Source organism: Micropterus dolomieu, linkage group LG19 (genome assembly GCF_021292245.1).
Source record: "Micropterus dolomieu isolate WLL.071019.BEF.003 ecotype Adirondacks linkage group LG19, ASM2129224v1, whole genome shotgun sequence".
Taxonomy (NCBI): domain Eukaryota; kingdom Metazoa; phylum Chordata; class Actinopteri; order Centrarchiformes; family Centrarchidae; genus Micropterus; species Micropterus dolomieu.
In genome coordinates, this window is record NC_060168.1 from 27,739,866 (window position 1) to 27,755,777 (window position 15,912).

Sequence of the window (15,912 nt, forward strand, 5' to 3'; positions counted from 1 at the left end):
CATATTCCTAATAAAGAGCTTTTTAAATCTACCAGGGAATGGGTTCTCTTCCATGGAGCCTGCCGTGTTGCACCAACATGTTTTTACAGTAGCCCAGATCGGACAAACCGAACACTGGCTCTAGACAGGCCTTTTTTTGTTACCTGAAGGCCACCGCAGGTTCTCCTACATGCTTGGAAAGGGAGCGGTGAGGGGAGGGGTATTCAATTGGTGGCAATATGCAACCTCACAGCTAGAAGCCACTAAATCCTGGTCACACATGAGTCCTTTAAGTATTAAGTATTTTAGCATATGAGTACTGGTTTTTCTGAATTTATTGGAAACTTGGATGGGATAGGGCACATTACACAGGGTGGTAGGAGGGTCATTATAGGGGCCCAACAGCAAATATTTGCCCCAGGGCCCCTTAACTGATTAATCTGGGAAAATTCATATGCGAAAGCTGTGGTTTACTACTCATAATTTAGTTTCCATATTGTTGCTTTGCCACAGTGTCTTTTTTGATTGTGACACTATGACGCCATAATCTGAAATTTTCAAATCTTACACATGGCATTATGGTTAGTCTGGTGGTTCTACTAACCACTGTGCAGACGTTACTGAATTGAATGAATAATCATATTTTAAAGACATGTTTTTGGCTTGTGGACTGTCACTGCAGCAGACAAAGCAGTGAGTATTCCCTCTACCTTCTTTAATCACAAAGCATGCCACTTGGTCCATAACTAGCCAGGTACTAAGATTCTGTCATTAGCAGCATTGACTACAGGCAACACAATCAATACAATATGAGATCATGCTGCACTCAAAAATATATATTTTTTTAAAGACTAGGAGTGTGTTCCTATATCCATACTCTCATACTATTTAGTATGCCGGAAAAAGATTTAGTATGTCCCAATACATAGTATATCAAGCAGTATGCAAAAAGTACCCGGATGAACTTCTGCACCCAGTCGCATTTTGCAGTATGCATACCAGCATGCTTTTCTGGCTATTTTGACCCACAATCTTCTGTACAGCATGAGTATAAGTAAGAGGGTCAAAGGTCAAGGTGCAATGTTATGACAAAGCAGTGTGTCCCAATTGTATGCAAACTGTATGCAACAGTAGATACGTTGTGCAGTAACGGGCAGCTGCAGTACGTACTAAAGGTTTGCGATTTGGAACGCACCACGGATCTTCATTCAGATCCAGCCTGTTAGTTGACTTTTTATTTTTAATTCTAGACATAAAACATGCAGGTTTTCAATGTAACATTTCTCCCTTTTTAAGAAAAACTTTGTGAAAACATGTGTTTTTGCAGCATAGCAAAAGCAAAAGTTATTTTTTGCAGTTGCTGACCTGATGGCTTTCTTTTAGCGTTTCCAATACAAGAGTCAGCTTGCAAAGAATTCCAATGTCTTGTAATGCTGATATTTGACCCTAAGCTGCGATAGACTAAGGATTTAACAGTGTATGAAAGCACACAAAGGGTCAAAACATGACCAAAAGCAATATTTGTAATCAATATTGCAACGTTTTCTTGAATACAAAATAGTGCTGATGTGCCACAGACAGTGTTGTTATTCTAGTCAATAAATTAAGCCCATATATTCAGATGAGGCATTGTAACTGATCTGTGTGAATTGTATCATGCATCTGAATGCTGTACATTTCTAGAGGGCTCAATCAGTATTGGAAGTTCCTCTTTCATATCATTAAAACCTCTGGTATGCTGAAAACATGGTGTTGATCCTTCAAAAAATTAAAATATACATACATCTACATTATTGTTTTTATTTCACACATTACAAAACATTTATGTGGAAACTGAATATTAAGTATTTCTTTATGGTTCCAGTATCAGTACATGTAAATTAAAACAATGCATCACTTTAGACTTGAAAACACACCAAGAAACACACATCCACGTGAACACAGAGATCTTACTTGAACTTTGCAAGAGTGCAAAACTGAGTGTAGGTCTTGAGGGAACAGGAAACGACTTCCCTCCTCCCCCTTCAATTCTGCTCCCCCCCACCCCCCCACCCCTCCTTCGCTCCTCTCCTCCTCCTCCTTTCTCTTCCAGCTCCACGCTATAGCAGCGAACTAGGCAGGCCAACTTGCAGAGTGCAGCTCAGCCTCGACAGCGGCTGCTTCCCACTGGGGGTCTTCGGAGAGCATCGCACTCCCATGTGCGCTGCTGTGCCCGTTGGATGTTGAAATCGCGCCGTGCGCCTCGCCAGGAGCCACCATGTCCAATCCAACCCACGACCCGTTCTACTCGTCTCCGTTCGGACCCTTCTACAGGAGACACTCGCCCTACATGGTCCAGCCCGAGTATCGGATCTACGAGATGAACAAGCGGCTGCAGACGCGCACAGAGGTGAGCCGACCAGAGACAACAGCCGCACGGTCCCGTTTAGGTTTGGGTATAGGTGGGACGGTAGCGGGCTGTGGAGGTCCGGTGCGGGGCGACGGGAAGGGATGTGGGGGCTACAGAGACTAGAGAGGAGTTCGGGTCGGCAAAAAGGTCTGTCAAACAGGAGCTGTGGGTGTGATGCCAAAGTGCCAAACATTCCTGAGGTGAAAGTAAACAGGCGCCGGTGGGTAGACTACACTGCAAGAAACATCTTCCTCTGAAGTGATCTATTGTAGTGATAAGTCTTAAATCTAAATTTAAAGTGGAAAAATGTGGTATGTAGTAGAGATGCTTTCACGTGGCCAATTAACTTGTTTAAAATTAATGACTTAAATCTCACCTTGTCTGATATGAGTTGAGTGATCCAACGTAAGTAATCATCATTTGTTATAATACAATTTCAGTATCAGGTGAAATTGCACTGCAAAAAAAATGAAAGTATCCGTTTAATCAAGGTTTTAAGACTTCTCACTACACTAAGATTTAGATTTGTTGTAGTGTTATATATTAATATAACAGTAAAGAATTGAAAGAAACGCCTGATAGATAGTCAGACTATTCAAGTCTAACCAGGTTGCATAGACTGAGGCAAAGTAGCCTTTTCATGTGCATTTAATTCATTTGCATACATTTACATATCACCTTTTTTTTTTCTTCTTCTTTTTCTTTTTTTTTTTTTTTTTTTTACATATTTGCATACTGTGTTTGGTCAGTTTAAAACTACAACAGCTCAAGCCATAGAAGCCCAGCAAGAACCTAAAGATCCCGCCCACTGTGGACCACTGTGGTGAAGTGTTTGTGGTGTAACAGCAAAATGATGTAGCTATCCCATGATTCATCACTGTGTATGTGGATGGAGTTTTTATTTTTCAATGGAAGTTACCCTGATTGCAAAGTAAGATGATCATAATATTATTGCGTGATAGTGAATTAATTTCATGTCAGTTTTCTGATACTTCATCTAGTGTATGTCCCAGTGAGTGTGGCGTACAGTGTCATTCAGACTAAACCTTTGGTGATCCCACTGTGAATTATATAGCGAGCATCTGTCTTCAGCATCTGTTCTGTGATCACAAATGTGTAAATCTGCAGATAAAAAGTTCATCCAACATGCCAAGTTCTCTTCGCAATCTTTAGAGGAAAAGATAGCAGCCTAACTGTTCACTTCTTGAACTATAAATGTTAGGGTTTCAACTAAAGATTATTTTCATAATCCATTAATCTACCACTTGTCTCTCGAATGATTATGTAAGCAAATACTCTATAGTATGTCAATAGTATGTCAGCAAATAGCAAAAAATACCCATCACAAGTTACAAGAGCTCCAGAGGTGACCTGATGTCTTGATGTGTTCGACCTATAGTCCAAAACCATGTTTATTTTACTAACACAGAAGAATAAGAAAACCATAAAATATTCACAATGAAGAAGCTGTAACTAGTGAATTTTGCCATTTTTACTTAAAGAATTACTTTAAAATTCATAGTTTTTCTCTATTTAATTCTCTATCAGTCGACTAATTGATTAATTGACTGTTCTATTAACTGTTTCAGCTCCAAATATCACATTTATTAAATTTGACTTCTGGTTGCTGTTGGAGGTTTTAAGGCTGGAATTTGATTCTTACGGGAGACGTTAAAAACAGAGGCGTTTTGGATAAATATGTCATGCTTTTTGGAAATCTTGTTTTAAAGCCAGACTCCAGCTGAGTTACTGTGGCAGCTTGCAGAATGATGCTGACTTTCCTAAAGAGGAACTTGCAACTTTAAGCAGACCAAGGCAATGTTGCTGAGATGCAATGGCCAAGTCTGATGCATTATTCATATGGAGTGGTCCAAGCCCCAGTGGACCTCAACTCCCGTACCACACATACCCAGACACGAAGTGCAATCGCCATGCACACTCACACATGCACAAACTCACACACATGCACATGTACGTTCATGCATACATGACAGGACATATGCATGTGTGTTAACATACAACCGGACATGTATACAGCACAAACAATGCATGCAATTAATAATATGCATGAATGAGTTTCATGATGTGAGCACACAAACACACATTATGTAGACACACATCAGTTTAAACCATTACCTTCATCTCCTCAGACTAAATTATATAATTGCATAATAATATAATTAGTTTTTTGTTCCCGTTGGTGTTCATAGCATCTTCATTCTCCTCATCTTTTTCTTTCTTTCTTTAGCGGCAGGAGTATATAATATGTCTTCTCTTTAGTGATGTGGTTATTGTTTGATTAAAATGCAGGTGGTGACTATAATGAGGAAGAAGTTGTGTCTTATAGCGGGAAATAAATACTTAGAGTTTTGCGATTTGTTTGCATCCAGATGTGCCATACAGCTCAGTTCAGGCTTTTAACGAAATTATATAGTAATTATGAATGCATGAATGCAAAACTGTAGCCATCAATTTACACAAAACTATTGCATGTGAAAAATATTTTAGGCAAGAAAAAAATTGTAATAGAAAGCTTCCTTTACATAGCTTTGTATATATAATGTCTAATTGTCTCTATAAGACGGAGATGGAAAATATTGTATATGCTTCATGAAACACACTTACTGAAGCTGTTTACTTCCTGTAAAGCGAGTTTAGCTGCTGGTCCCTTAATGATGATGCATGCCTGAAGGGTCATTCTGCTGCTTCTTTTATCACCGAGCTGCTGCTCAGTCCACCTCCTATAATATCTTTAAAAGTCAGCTCACATTGAGAAACGAGACCATGTAAGTATCAGTGCAGGGTCAGGATGATGTTGTTACAAAACAGGAAATTTGGGATGTTTCTTGCACACAAAAAATCTGGATTCCATTAGAAGAAAATAGCTGAATTGTCCTGCTGGATAGTTTCTTGAATATTTCATCAAGGTTTTGCTGCTGGTAGATGTTCTGTTGCAGATCCATATCCTTCTGTGGTTGATATTAACTGCTGGCAGTGAACTGATGGAAGTATCAGTCTGACTTACTCTAAGTTTAAAAAAATTATGTTAACACTGACATTGGCTTTACTTCTTCATTGTTTGGGATTCCACTGACCCCACTGTTGTATATGTGGGTTTGTACATTGGATGAATGTACAATAATGAAGCATTGTTATTGCACAAAGTAAGGAAACATTTAATTTTTACATGTTATACGGGATATGCTTGAACAAATTATTATTATTTTGTTTGCCAAAAAGTCCTTCACAGACAAAAAAAGTGCACTATTACAAAACACCAATAACAGAAGTACAAATAGACTTATTTGGGATTCTGGAATATAGTGCTGTATATAAAGTATTTTCAACACCAACAACAGATACAGAGCATGTGCAAATCCATTGTATTTAACCATCTTTTACACCTGACACAGAAATAGCGTGCCATTTTGTGTTGCGGACTTCTGAAATAAGTCATCAGTTTGAAATTCTGTTTATAAGCCAAGTCACGAACTACTATGGTGATAAAACAATGTTAAGTGGGTATTTTGAGCTGTTAAAGAGGGCACGGTGTCTCCAGGTCCACAAAAAGAACATCAGGGTTAAATGTAAATCATTTAAAACTTATAATTCTATTGTTGTTGCCTTTCCAAAATTATCTTTAGACAAAGAGTTGAAGACAAAGACTGTATTAAACTGATCCAAAGAACATAAAATATAGAGTTCTTCTGTTGGGTTTTAGTGTGAGGAGACATATTGAAGCAATTCTTTGACTGGGTTTGTTGCTTTATTTTGTTGATCCAGTCAAAATGATTTCAAGCTTGAAAATAGCAGTCTTGTCAGAGTATTCACCCAAGTAAAGATGCTTAGTATCGTGAAAGGACAGCCATTGTTAAGGTTAAGAATATCTCCAAGCGTACTTAACGCCATGCTTGCTGGCAGGCCATCATAACCAAATGACTCACTATTGTTTGCATTCCCGTCGTTGTGAGTAGTTTTTTAACAGGGGAACTGACTAAGCCTCAGTATGACACCACCTTTTAGAAAAGTGTTGAAGGAGTCGACTGAAGTCACTCTGTTAGAAAGTCTTCCATTTGTCTTATTCATGAATGTGCTTTTGAATTTGCTTGGCTGGTGGTGCCACTGCCAGTCGCACTGGCAGGCGCAAGGCTCAAGGACTTGACACTTGGAGGAGACATACCCCCAGAGGAAGCTATAGTCTGTACGGATATAAGTGCCATCTATAGCAAAAGCTTTATGCAGTTAATCCTCCGGGGGTGAAATAACTAGTTGTAAGAATTAGACAGAGACATGTTATACTGTTTCTTAGTATTGTTGCATGGATTGTAACTTTTAGTGGACAATGTTCATCTCCTATCTCTTGAATTATTCAGAGGAATTAACTTTACCAGGTCAAAATCCACCCTCAGATGCTGTTGTGCCATTAAAGGAAGACAGTAAAGAGTCAATCGTGGTGTTCACCAGAGAGGTTGTTGTATGGTGTTTTGTTGTTTGTTTTTCTGTGTACACACCTACATGTCTGTTTCCTACAACCTCCAGAATAAAAAACATCAAGTGTTTACTTTGAGCTATGAGGTGTACATGTAGGAGGAGAGAGCTGCTAATGATTATTTTTAAATCATCCAATAATATGTAATCTGATTACTTAGTTACTTAGTTGGTCAGTAAAATCTTGTGAATATGTTCATCCCAGTTTCTTTGTCTTCAGATATCTTGTTTTGTCTGACCAATAGTCCAAAACCAAAAGATATTCCATTTACAATCATATAAGACAGAGAAAAGCCGTAAAGCCTAACATTCTGCAACTAGAGAAATTTTGGCGTCTTTGCTTAAAGAAATTGCATAAACAATAATTTTCTGAAGATTGACTCATCAGATAATCAACTAATCCTTTCAGCTTTACTACATTGATGATGATATTAGCTCTGCAACTAATGATGATTTTTATTAATTCCATAGTCGATAGAAATATCTAATATGATTCCATGTGGTCTGCTTTGGGTCCATTAAAAAAGCAAATTGTTTTATTTTAGGTGAAACCCTTCCTTCAAAAGGTACTGAAGCTCAACAGAACAGCCTTTTCACCTGCCATGCACTCAGAAGCGCACATGGAAATAAGGAGGAATAAAACAACACAATACGTCCTGTGTATTTGTCTGGGATCAGCACTCACCTTTGAACTGATAACTGTGCTACAGCTTAAACAGTCCTGCTGCTGTGATGACACGGGGTCTGTTTCTATCCCAACCTTATTACCTGCTCCATTCATACTTATTACCTGCCTGGCTGTATTCCTGCACCAGGCTGACTGCTATCCCATTACCTTCATTTTACACAATGTGAACCCGCTGTGACCTGGCAATCTAAACAGGCTTTGATGTGGATTTGATGCTATGCATACGGTGTGACCACATTGTTTCTGTGCTGTCGCTCGGGGGGCACTGGCCTCGCCGTACGGAGGCAGCTGCGATGATTTGTGGGGGAATTTGACACTTAAGCGTATGCAAATGAGGCAGCGGATTAACATTCAGAGGAGGAGCTTGGTCGACCTCAGCCGGTGTAAGGCCATTAGCATAGAAGACATTAATATTCAGCAGAAGAGAGCGGGGACACAGAATAACACTGTAAGTAAAACTACAACACAGAGGGTAAAACAGAAGCAAAACAAAAGCATTTTAATGGAGGCGCCATAATAATACCCACAGGGCTGTGTTCAAAAACCTCTCTGCTGCTGCTGACAGTGGGTCTAATGGTCACACTCTTCCTCACTAGATAGACATGCAATCAGTAACAGTGATTGACATGCCATTCATTGGATTCTTGTGTCTATTGCACATAGTTAGGCTCATTCTCATTATTCAAATGGGCCCACAGACCTGACTCATTGGCTCGACTGTGGAACTGGAAGAACTAGAGTGTTCATTATGACAAAATCCCTTGTTCCTGTCAGGGGCAAAGTGGATCTGTTCCCATCAGCACTACGCGTCAGAGTGACATGAATAGGCTTATGATGTGGAGGTCAAGTTGGCACTGAGCTGTAAGGTTCACAGAGAGAGATTAAAGATGAGCCATCAAGACACCAAGAACACAGCAGGAGATTTCTTTCAGTAACAACCGCATTCAGGAAGTTTTTAATTCATAAGACACTAGAATTGCAAGTAATGATTTTAGTTATTGATTAGTCTGATGATTATTTTCTCAATGAATGTTTGGTTGATAAATTGTCAGAAAATGGTGAAAGCTTCTCAGTGCCCAAGCTGATGCCTTCTAATTGTTTGTTATGTGCAACCAACGGAAATGAAAACGTTTTCAGATCAGATCAGATCAGATCAGATCTTTACATTAGAGAGGCTGGAACAGCACGTTTGGCATTTTTACCCAATGGGACAGCAAATAAATGGTAAGGTTTAGGCCCCAAAACTACTTGTATAGGTTAAGGAAAAGATGGTATTTTTAGTCAAAATACATAAGTCTGTTAATTACGTACGTAAGTGAAGTTACATTATATAAATTAGATAAGTTAAATATGTTACATAAATATGTGTAGTTAAAATAAGTCAACATTAACTTTTGGTTTCACATGGGATACAAACAGTCTCCCCCCCGGCCTCCTCCTTACATCGACTTTATGTACATGGTCTCTATGACATTTGTATGTAAATTGGCATGCCGTCTCTGCCCTAACACTAACTTGCTTGCATCATCTGACCTCTGTGAGCATTTTTTACTGATAAATTTGAAAATACCAGATCACAGACTACTAGCAGCTGTCCCTAAAACCGATCTGTCCCAGAGCCTGTAACCCACAGATTATGTGATGCTCTATCCTTCAGCCTTCATTGATAGGGTTAACCATATGAAGTCATTGACTTTCTCATTGAATGTGGTCCCTTCCAGACTACTGAAGGAGACTATGGGCCTTTCCGAAACTGCTTGCTACTCCCTCTCCCCACCTACTTCCACTCATGTTGAGGGTCCGCCACATGTTGAGGGTCAGTGCCATCCGAAACCAAATGAGGATGGAGTGGTAGTGGGTTGTTAAACCCTCCAACTCCATTTCATATCACCATTCACAGGTTAACAACGTAGCCCAAAGGTTATATTGTGTTTAATAAAAAAAAAAAGCTCTTGTCTGATAGACAATACAACTGTTGTTTTTAGTGAATCGTATTCATCTTATACGACAATCTTCAGCCAAAACAAAATAGCCTACATTAAACGACAGAATAATAGAACATGACACAACTAGACACACAGGGGATCATGTAACAAGCAACAAATGCATTAAAGAAAAATAGCCTTTATACATTTTAAGTATTTTAAACTCTTCAGACTATATAATGCTTCAATATAATGTTTGATTTATATTGAAATGTTGTATTTGTGAATATCAATGAATATCAGTCTTTTCATAAACAAATATAATATTTATTTTTTGTAAATATCTAAAGATAAAGAAATATTTAACACAAACAAAAAATTAATGACCAATGCTATCAGTTTTCCTCAGCATCAATCCTGAATCTTAATACGACTGTTGTTTATTTTATACACTTATAGCAGTGAGTGCAGCGGTAACGTCAGATCCTATTTACGCTGGGGAGAGGATAGTTCATCCGAGAGTTGCCGCCTGTATGTATACCCTACACGGGTTAGATTTTTGGCTGTGAGGGTGACTTCACTCCGTGTCGGAGTGGAAGTGGTGAGGGTCTAGTTTCGGAAAGGCCCTATGCCTACTGTTGGCCCTTTCATCTTAACTATTGTAAATAGCTCCCTGACCTCAGGCTCTATCTTCGCTTGTTTTATAACTACTCTGGTCGAACCTCTCCTGAAAAAACTCATTTAGATCCCTCCATCTTGAATAATTACAGACCTGTTTCTAAATTGTCAGCTTTTTATCTAAAGTCTGTGGAAAAGCAGTTTTCAAACAATTAGTGGCACATCTGTCAGACAATAACTTATTTGAAATATCCCAGTAGGGCTTTTGATCGCTCCGTAGCACTGAGATTGCTCTTCTCAGAGACTGTAATGACCTTCTGTTGACTGAAGATGTGTGTGGGTGCTCTTTTCTGGACCTGCCTATGACTAAGGGTTCAATTCTAGGTCCCATTCTATTCTCCATCTATATGCTCCCACTCAGTAATATCATTCGCAAATACAGTGTTTGTACATTGTATTGTTATGCTGATGACACACAGCTATATATCCCAATCAGACCCAGTGACCGGTCTAACATCGCAAACCTTCACAAATGCTTTGCTGAAATAAATTATTGAATGTCATACTATTAAATTGTACAAAATCTCATTCATCTCATTCTTCTCATTATACTTGGATCCTCAGCTAATAATAGAAAATGTATCAATATCAATAAATTGTTTAAATGACCCTATATAATATGAACAAAATAAAGGTTAAGTGGCCAAACATATACAAACAATTGACATCTTATAATTTAAAATACTAAAATACTGCTACATTTAAGAAAACAACCATCCATAAAATTCACGAAAACTAAGTGAGTGATATCTGTGATTAGAGCTGAAAAGGATTAGCCGATTAGATTAGATTGAAAAAAATAATCTGCAGCTATTTTGATAATCCATTCATTGTCATTATTATAATGATTCATTTATATTCAAACAAAACTGCCAAACTAATCCAAGTCCCAGCCCGTCAGTTGTGAGGAGCTGCTTCTGGACTGATGACCTGTCCAGGGTGTACCCCGCCTTGCGCCCGATATCATCTGGGATTGGCTCCAGCACCCCCGCGACCCAGTACGCAGGATAAGCGGTTGACGATGGATGGATGGATGGATGGATGGGTTTTAAGAGAGTGTTACAGACCAAACAAGTAACTGATCTAGAGGTCTTTAAGGCATCAAAGTCCAGCTGGGTTATGTGAATGTGCTGTATGCAGCAGTCCATCACAGCATTGCACCATTTGTGCAAAACTTTTCAAATTTGTATTATAAAATGTGTAAAACAAAAATCAGATACATTTCAAAATTTTTCAAGAACAATATAACTTACTAAGAAGTGTTAGACCTTAGTAACACAGACATTTTTTGCAATGTACATGTGTGAAACTGGCTCAGAGTAATTACCAGAAAGGTGTTGAACATGACGGTGCCCTTATCTGAACCATTACTGTTGGATTTATCTACCATCAGGGAAAACAAGACACCGTAGGTATTACTAAAAGGCTTTGCATGTGTCACAAATGCGTTTTAATCACTTTTATAATGTTGTAAAGGTGAATAAAAGCCTTTAAAATCAATTATTCAACATTTAAAGTATATTTTAGATGTGGTCAAAGTACTGCATGTCTTCGTGTATTGTAAATGTTTAGATGCTTTAGATTGCTTTCAGTCAAAACCAGCCTCTGTAGCACAGGACATCTTCACAACTAGTACATGAATTAATTAACATCATATTGATTGGACAGTGTTGATTTTAACATTGCCCATTAAGTAATCAAATACATTTAAATCAAAGATCATCATATATGCTTCCCCGCATACTCCAAACAACAACACAGTCAAAACAGCCCTAAATAAGTCTATAGCTTTTGTTATTTACTTGGCCAGGACTGACTAAACAGCATTATTATTTACTTCTCTATCAGCTGGGTGTCTAATATGTGCTGTTATTATGATTCACAGACTTACTCACAATAAACAGACATCTGCTTTTGTGGACCCGTAAAACGTTGCTCAGAGTTCTTACATTAAAAACAAAAACATTTTATTTTCATAATGCTGCCAGTCACTGAAAGCACTGAATCACATTAGCTTCCCTTAGTTAACTCCCCGCCTGCATCCTCCTCGCCAAATTAAAGAATAATACTGCTAAAAGGTGAGTGGACAGGCTGATAGTTTTGAAAAGAAGGGAACAAGTAACCTTATCCTTAGAAAAATGATGTCACTAACTTAGCTGAATGCCTTTTGCCTGCTTATCATTTCATTCCTTATAATTCTGCTCTGTGGTGTAAAATAATTTAATAGGAAAGGACATAATCATTACATCATATTAAATGCAGTTTTTTTGTTATCAGGTACATTCAGTCTAGAAAATTGCACAGTATACGCTCATTAACATGAAGTTAGAAGCGCAGTTCAACACTATCCAGTTTATTCCAACTTACGGGTGACAGTATTTAATGTCTGCTTATGCACACCACAGTGATGGATATTTAGACACTTTATGCACTGTGACAAATAACAAAAGAGACACAAGTCAGACAGACCAAAGGAGACAACATATGACAGACATACTGTCACAACAATAGTAGCACTAACATGCAAACTAACACACCTTCCAAGATGACATAAGTATAACTCATGAGCATGCCTAGACACTAAAAAACAACCGGCTATAACCGATATTTTTAGCAGGCAGGCAGCTGTTTTCAGAGAAAGCTGTACCTGCTACCTGCTCAGCACCAAATGGCTTGACAGTCAAAGTTAGCTGGTGAAGAAGTGGAGCATTTAGCAGCTAAAGAGCCAGATATTTCCCCCTGGAGTTGGTACAGACCAAACACAGAGCAAAAATATAGTGAAAATTGGACAAGTGGCCAAAAAAACCTCGATCCAATAATGAATAAAAAGGCTGACCATAAGCAATACGGCTAAAAATGGGCTGTATTGAACATGCAATAAAAATGACAATAATTGTTAAAGCAATACATATTAAATGAAACCTGTGTCAAAAACAAACCATAACTCATAAAACAAGCAAGTATCACATGTCATTCAAAAGTTTCCCAACTGTGGGCATAAAAGACATTTTAAATGCTTGTGGAGCGTCCTGAGATCCAACCACTCCACTTTTTACACCGTTAAAAACCCCAGTGGATGACCTTTAAACTAAAGTATGTAAAGTATTTAAACTACTTCTGGTTCTTTCCTCAAAAATCTTTTCTAGTGAATCTCAAGACAAACCTTTTTAAAGAAACAGCCTTGAAAAATCTAATATTTAAATCAAGTGTCAAAGCAGTCGAGTTTTATGTGGGTTTATGTGAGTGCATCTCTAGGATCCCGTCATTTTACTTCAAATAAATATATATATTTTAAAGCTTGCCTTGGTGTAATTATATTATTAAACTAAGGTTCTCAATTCACAACATTACAATACCTTTAAAGCGTTTTAACACAAAATGGACTATAACATATTATAACACTAACATTTCTAATATGCAGTAGAGACATTAAAGAAATACATAAACAGGTTTGGATGCGATCTCCTCCAATGTGTATATTTTCTATGACACATATTCACACAATAGTCTAATTTCACTGTGTTGGTCCAGTGATGTCACACTGTACATGGGATGCTCTGAGAGGATGTTCCCAGAAAATCATATGAAGAAAAAAATAAAACAAGGCCTCCGGTCAAACAATGAGCGCCAGTCACATCCAGCAGGATGCCCGGACAATGGACCCACCTTTTTCCTGGCCCTTTCCCTTGGTTCCTTCCAGGCTGCACTGTCGCTCAGATAACAGAGGGGACAGACAGGCCTGTAGTCCATCTATGTCCTGTTGTTCTCTCTCCTCAATCTGGTTAGATAGTCAATCCTGAAACGGAGAGTCACAAGTTGGACACATGCCCACAGCTGGTGTGTTGGTATTTTAGTGAGATGCTTAAACCTGCCTTGAGGATTGTTTGCACTTTTTAAAACTAGTTTTGTATCCTCAGATATTAAACACAATGCAGTTTAACTACATTCTTCTCTATGGCAGAGCTCCTCAAAATTAATCAACCAACTCCATGCCCTCTAGAGCGGCACATATCAGTATCTTACTAACGACGGTTAGTTTGTCAGTGCCATCTATAAACCAATAGAAATTATTGTTGAAAAAAATAAATAAAATAATGTTGTGTGATCTGACAAATCTATGGTTAAAGATTGGCTAGGTTAAGCCATAAAAACTACTTGGTAAGATTTAGGGAAAGATAATGGTTTGACACCTTTGTCGACATGGTTACAATAATAACCCCAATCCATCATCCAAACCTTCAGGGATGTGATGAAGCTGGCATGTTTCATGGGAGGGCAGCATCATCAGACAAACAACTGACGTGCAGGAACAAATATGTCAACAACATTATAGTTTCATTTTCATTTTCACTTTCTACTGGAATCTACTGGAAGTGAGTAGATTTCTATACAGTTACACATTAAGCTGATTGTGCGAGATTTACTTTAGTCCTAAACTAATTCGCTTTTTAGATGTCACTTAGCTTTTAAAAAGGGGTGTAACTCGTGCTGTATATTTGACTGAAAAATATAAAAACTATTGTATTTCATCATTGAACAGAAAAAAAAGTACTGCAAAAGATACAGGAAACACAGGGGAGGAACAGTGTTCTTCAGATTAGTAATACCAGGAGCCAGACTCTGCTCTGTGCTGGTTTCTGGGTGTTTCGTCATTTTGCTGATCAGCTGTTTGACTTGCATTTATTTTATTGTTTTTCCTTTGCGATGAACTTAGCTCAAGTATTCTGAATCAACAGAGAATGGACTACAAAATATTACTGGCCTGAATTTTTACATATTTATTTTCAAATGTACATTTAGTTAAACTCTCGCTGAGAAAATCTGATTTTTATATCAAATTCATCACCCAAAAAATGTTGCTTTACAAAGTTTATGCAGTTCATAGAACACCAGTCTAATTTGCCAGTTTTGTGTGATATATAGCCTAATACATACATACAATACGTACAGTACAGTTGTTTTAGGCAGGTGTTTAAAAATGCTGTAAAGTAAAAATGCCTTAAAAATAGGTTTGTAGATTACATTTATCAATAATAAAATGACCACCCTTTGCCTTAAAAACAGCATAAATTATTCTAGGTACACTTGCACATAGTTTTTGAAGGAACCTGGCATGTAGGTTGGCCCAAACATTGTGGAGAACTACCAACAGTTCTCCTGTGGATTTAGGCAGCCTCAGTTGCTTCTATCTCTTCATGTAATCCCAGCCAGACTTGATGATGTTGAGATCAGGGTTCTGTGGGGGCCACACCATCACTTCCGGAACTACTTGTTTTTCTTTACGCTAAAGATAGTTCTTGACTTTTGCTGTATGTTTGGGGTTGTTGTCATACTGCAGATTAAGTATCTGCCTGTACTTCTCAGTATTGAGACCATTCATTCTGACCAAATCTCCCAACTCCGTTTGCAGAAATGCAGCCCCAAACTGGCAACTCTCATTCTTGTACTGCTCTCCAGCCCTTATGTGAACAAACTGCTGCAGCCAGATATTTCAAATTTTGACTCATCAGTCCAGAGCACCTGTTGACATTTCTCTGCAATCCAGTTATCCTGTGTTTTTGTGCATAGTTGAGTCACTTTTTGGTCTTCCATGAAGGCCACTTCTGACCAGACTTCTCCGGGAAGCAAATGGCTTTACAAGGGTTCCACTGTTTTCTGCCAGTTCTGAGCTGAAGAAACTGCAGGACATCTTCAGATTGCGAAGGGAAGTAATAATAATAATAAATTAAATTTGTATAGCGCTTTTCACAAACTCAAAGTCGCTT

General features: G+C 38.2%; 1 protein-coding gene across 4 annotated transcripts in view; it reads left to right on the top strand.

Annotated features, from left to right (window-relative positions):
* Window positions 1-2,130: 2,130 nt before the first annotated feature.
* The window catches only part of ldb2a (LIM domain binding 2a), a 94,276-nt gene continuing 80,494 nt past the window's right edge, over window positions 2,131-15,912 (top strand). For all 4 annotated transcript variants that reach the window (XM_046031112.1, XM_046031113.1, XM_046031114.1 and 1 more), the window contains exon 1: window positions 2,131-2,368. In XM_046031112.1, the coding sequence (XP_045887068.1) occupies window positions 2,237-2,368 (132 nt within the window). In that variant the 5' untranslated portion in view covers window positions 2,131-2,236. The remainder of the gene's footprint in view (window positions 2,369-15,912) is intronic.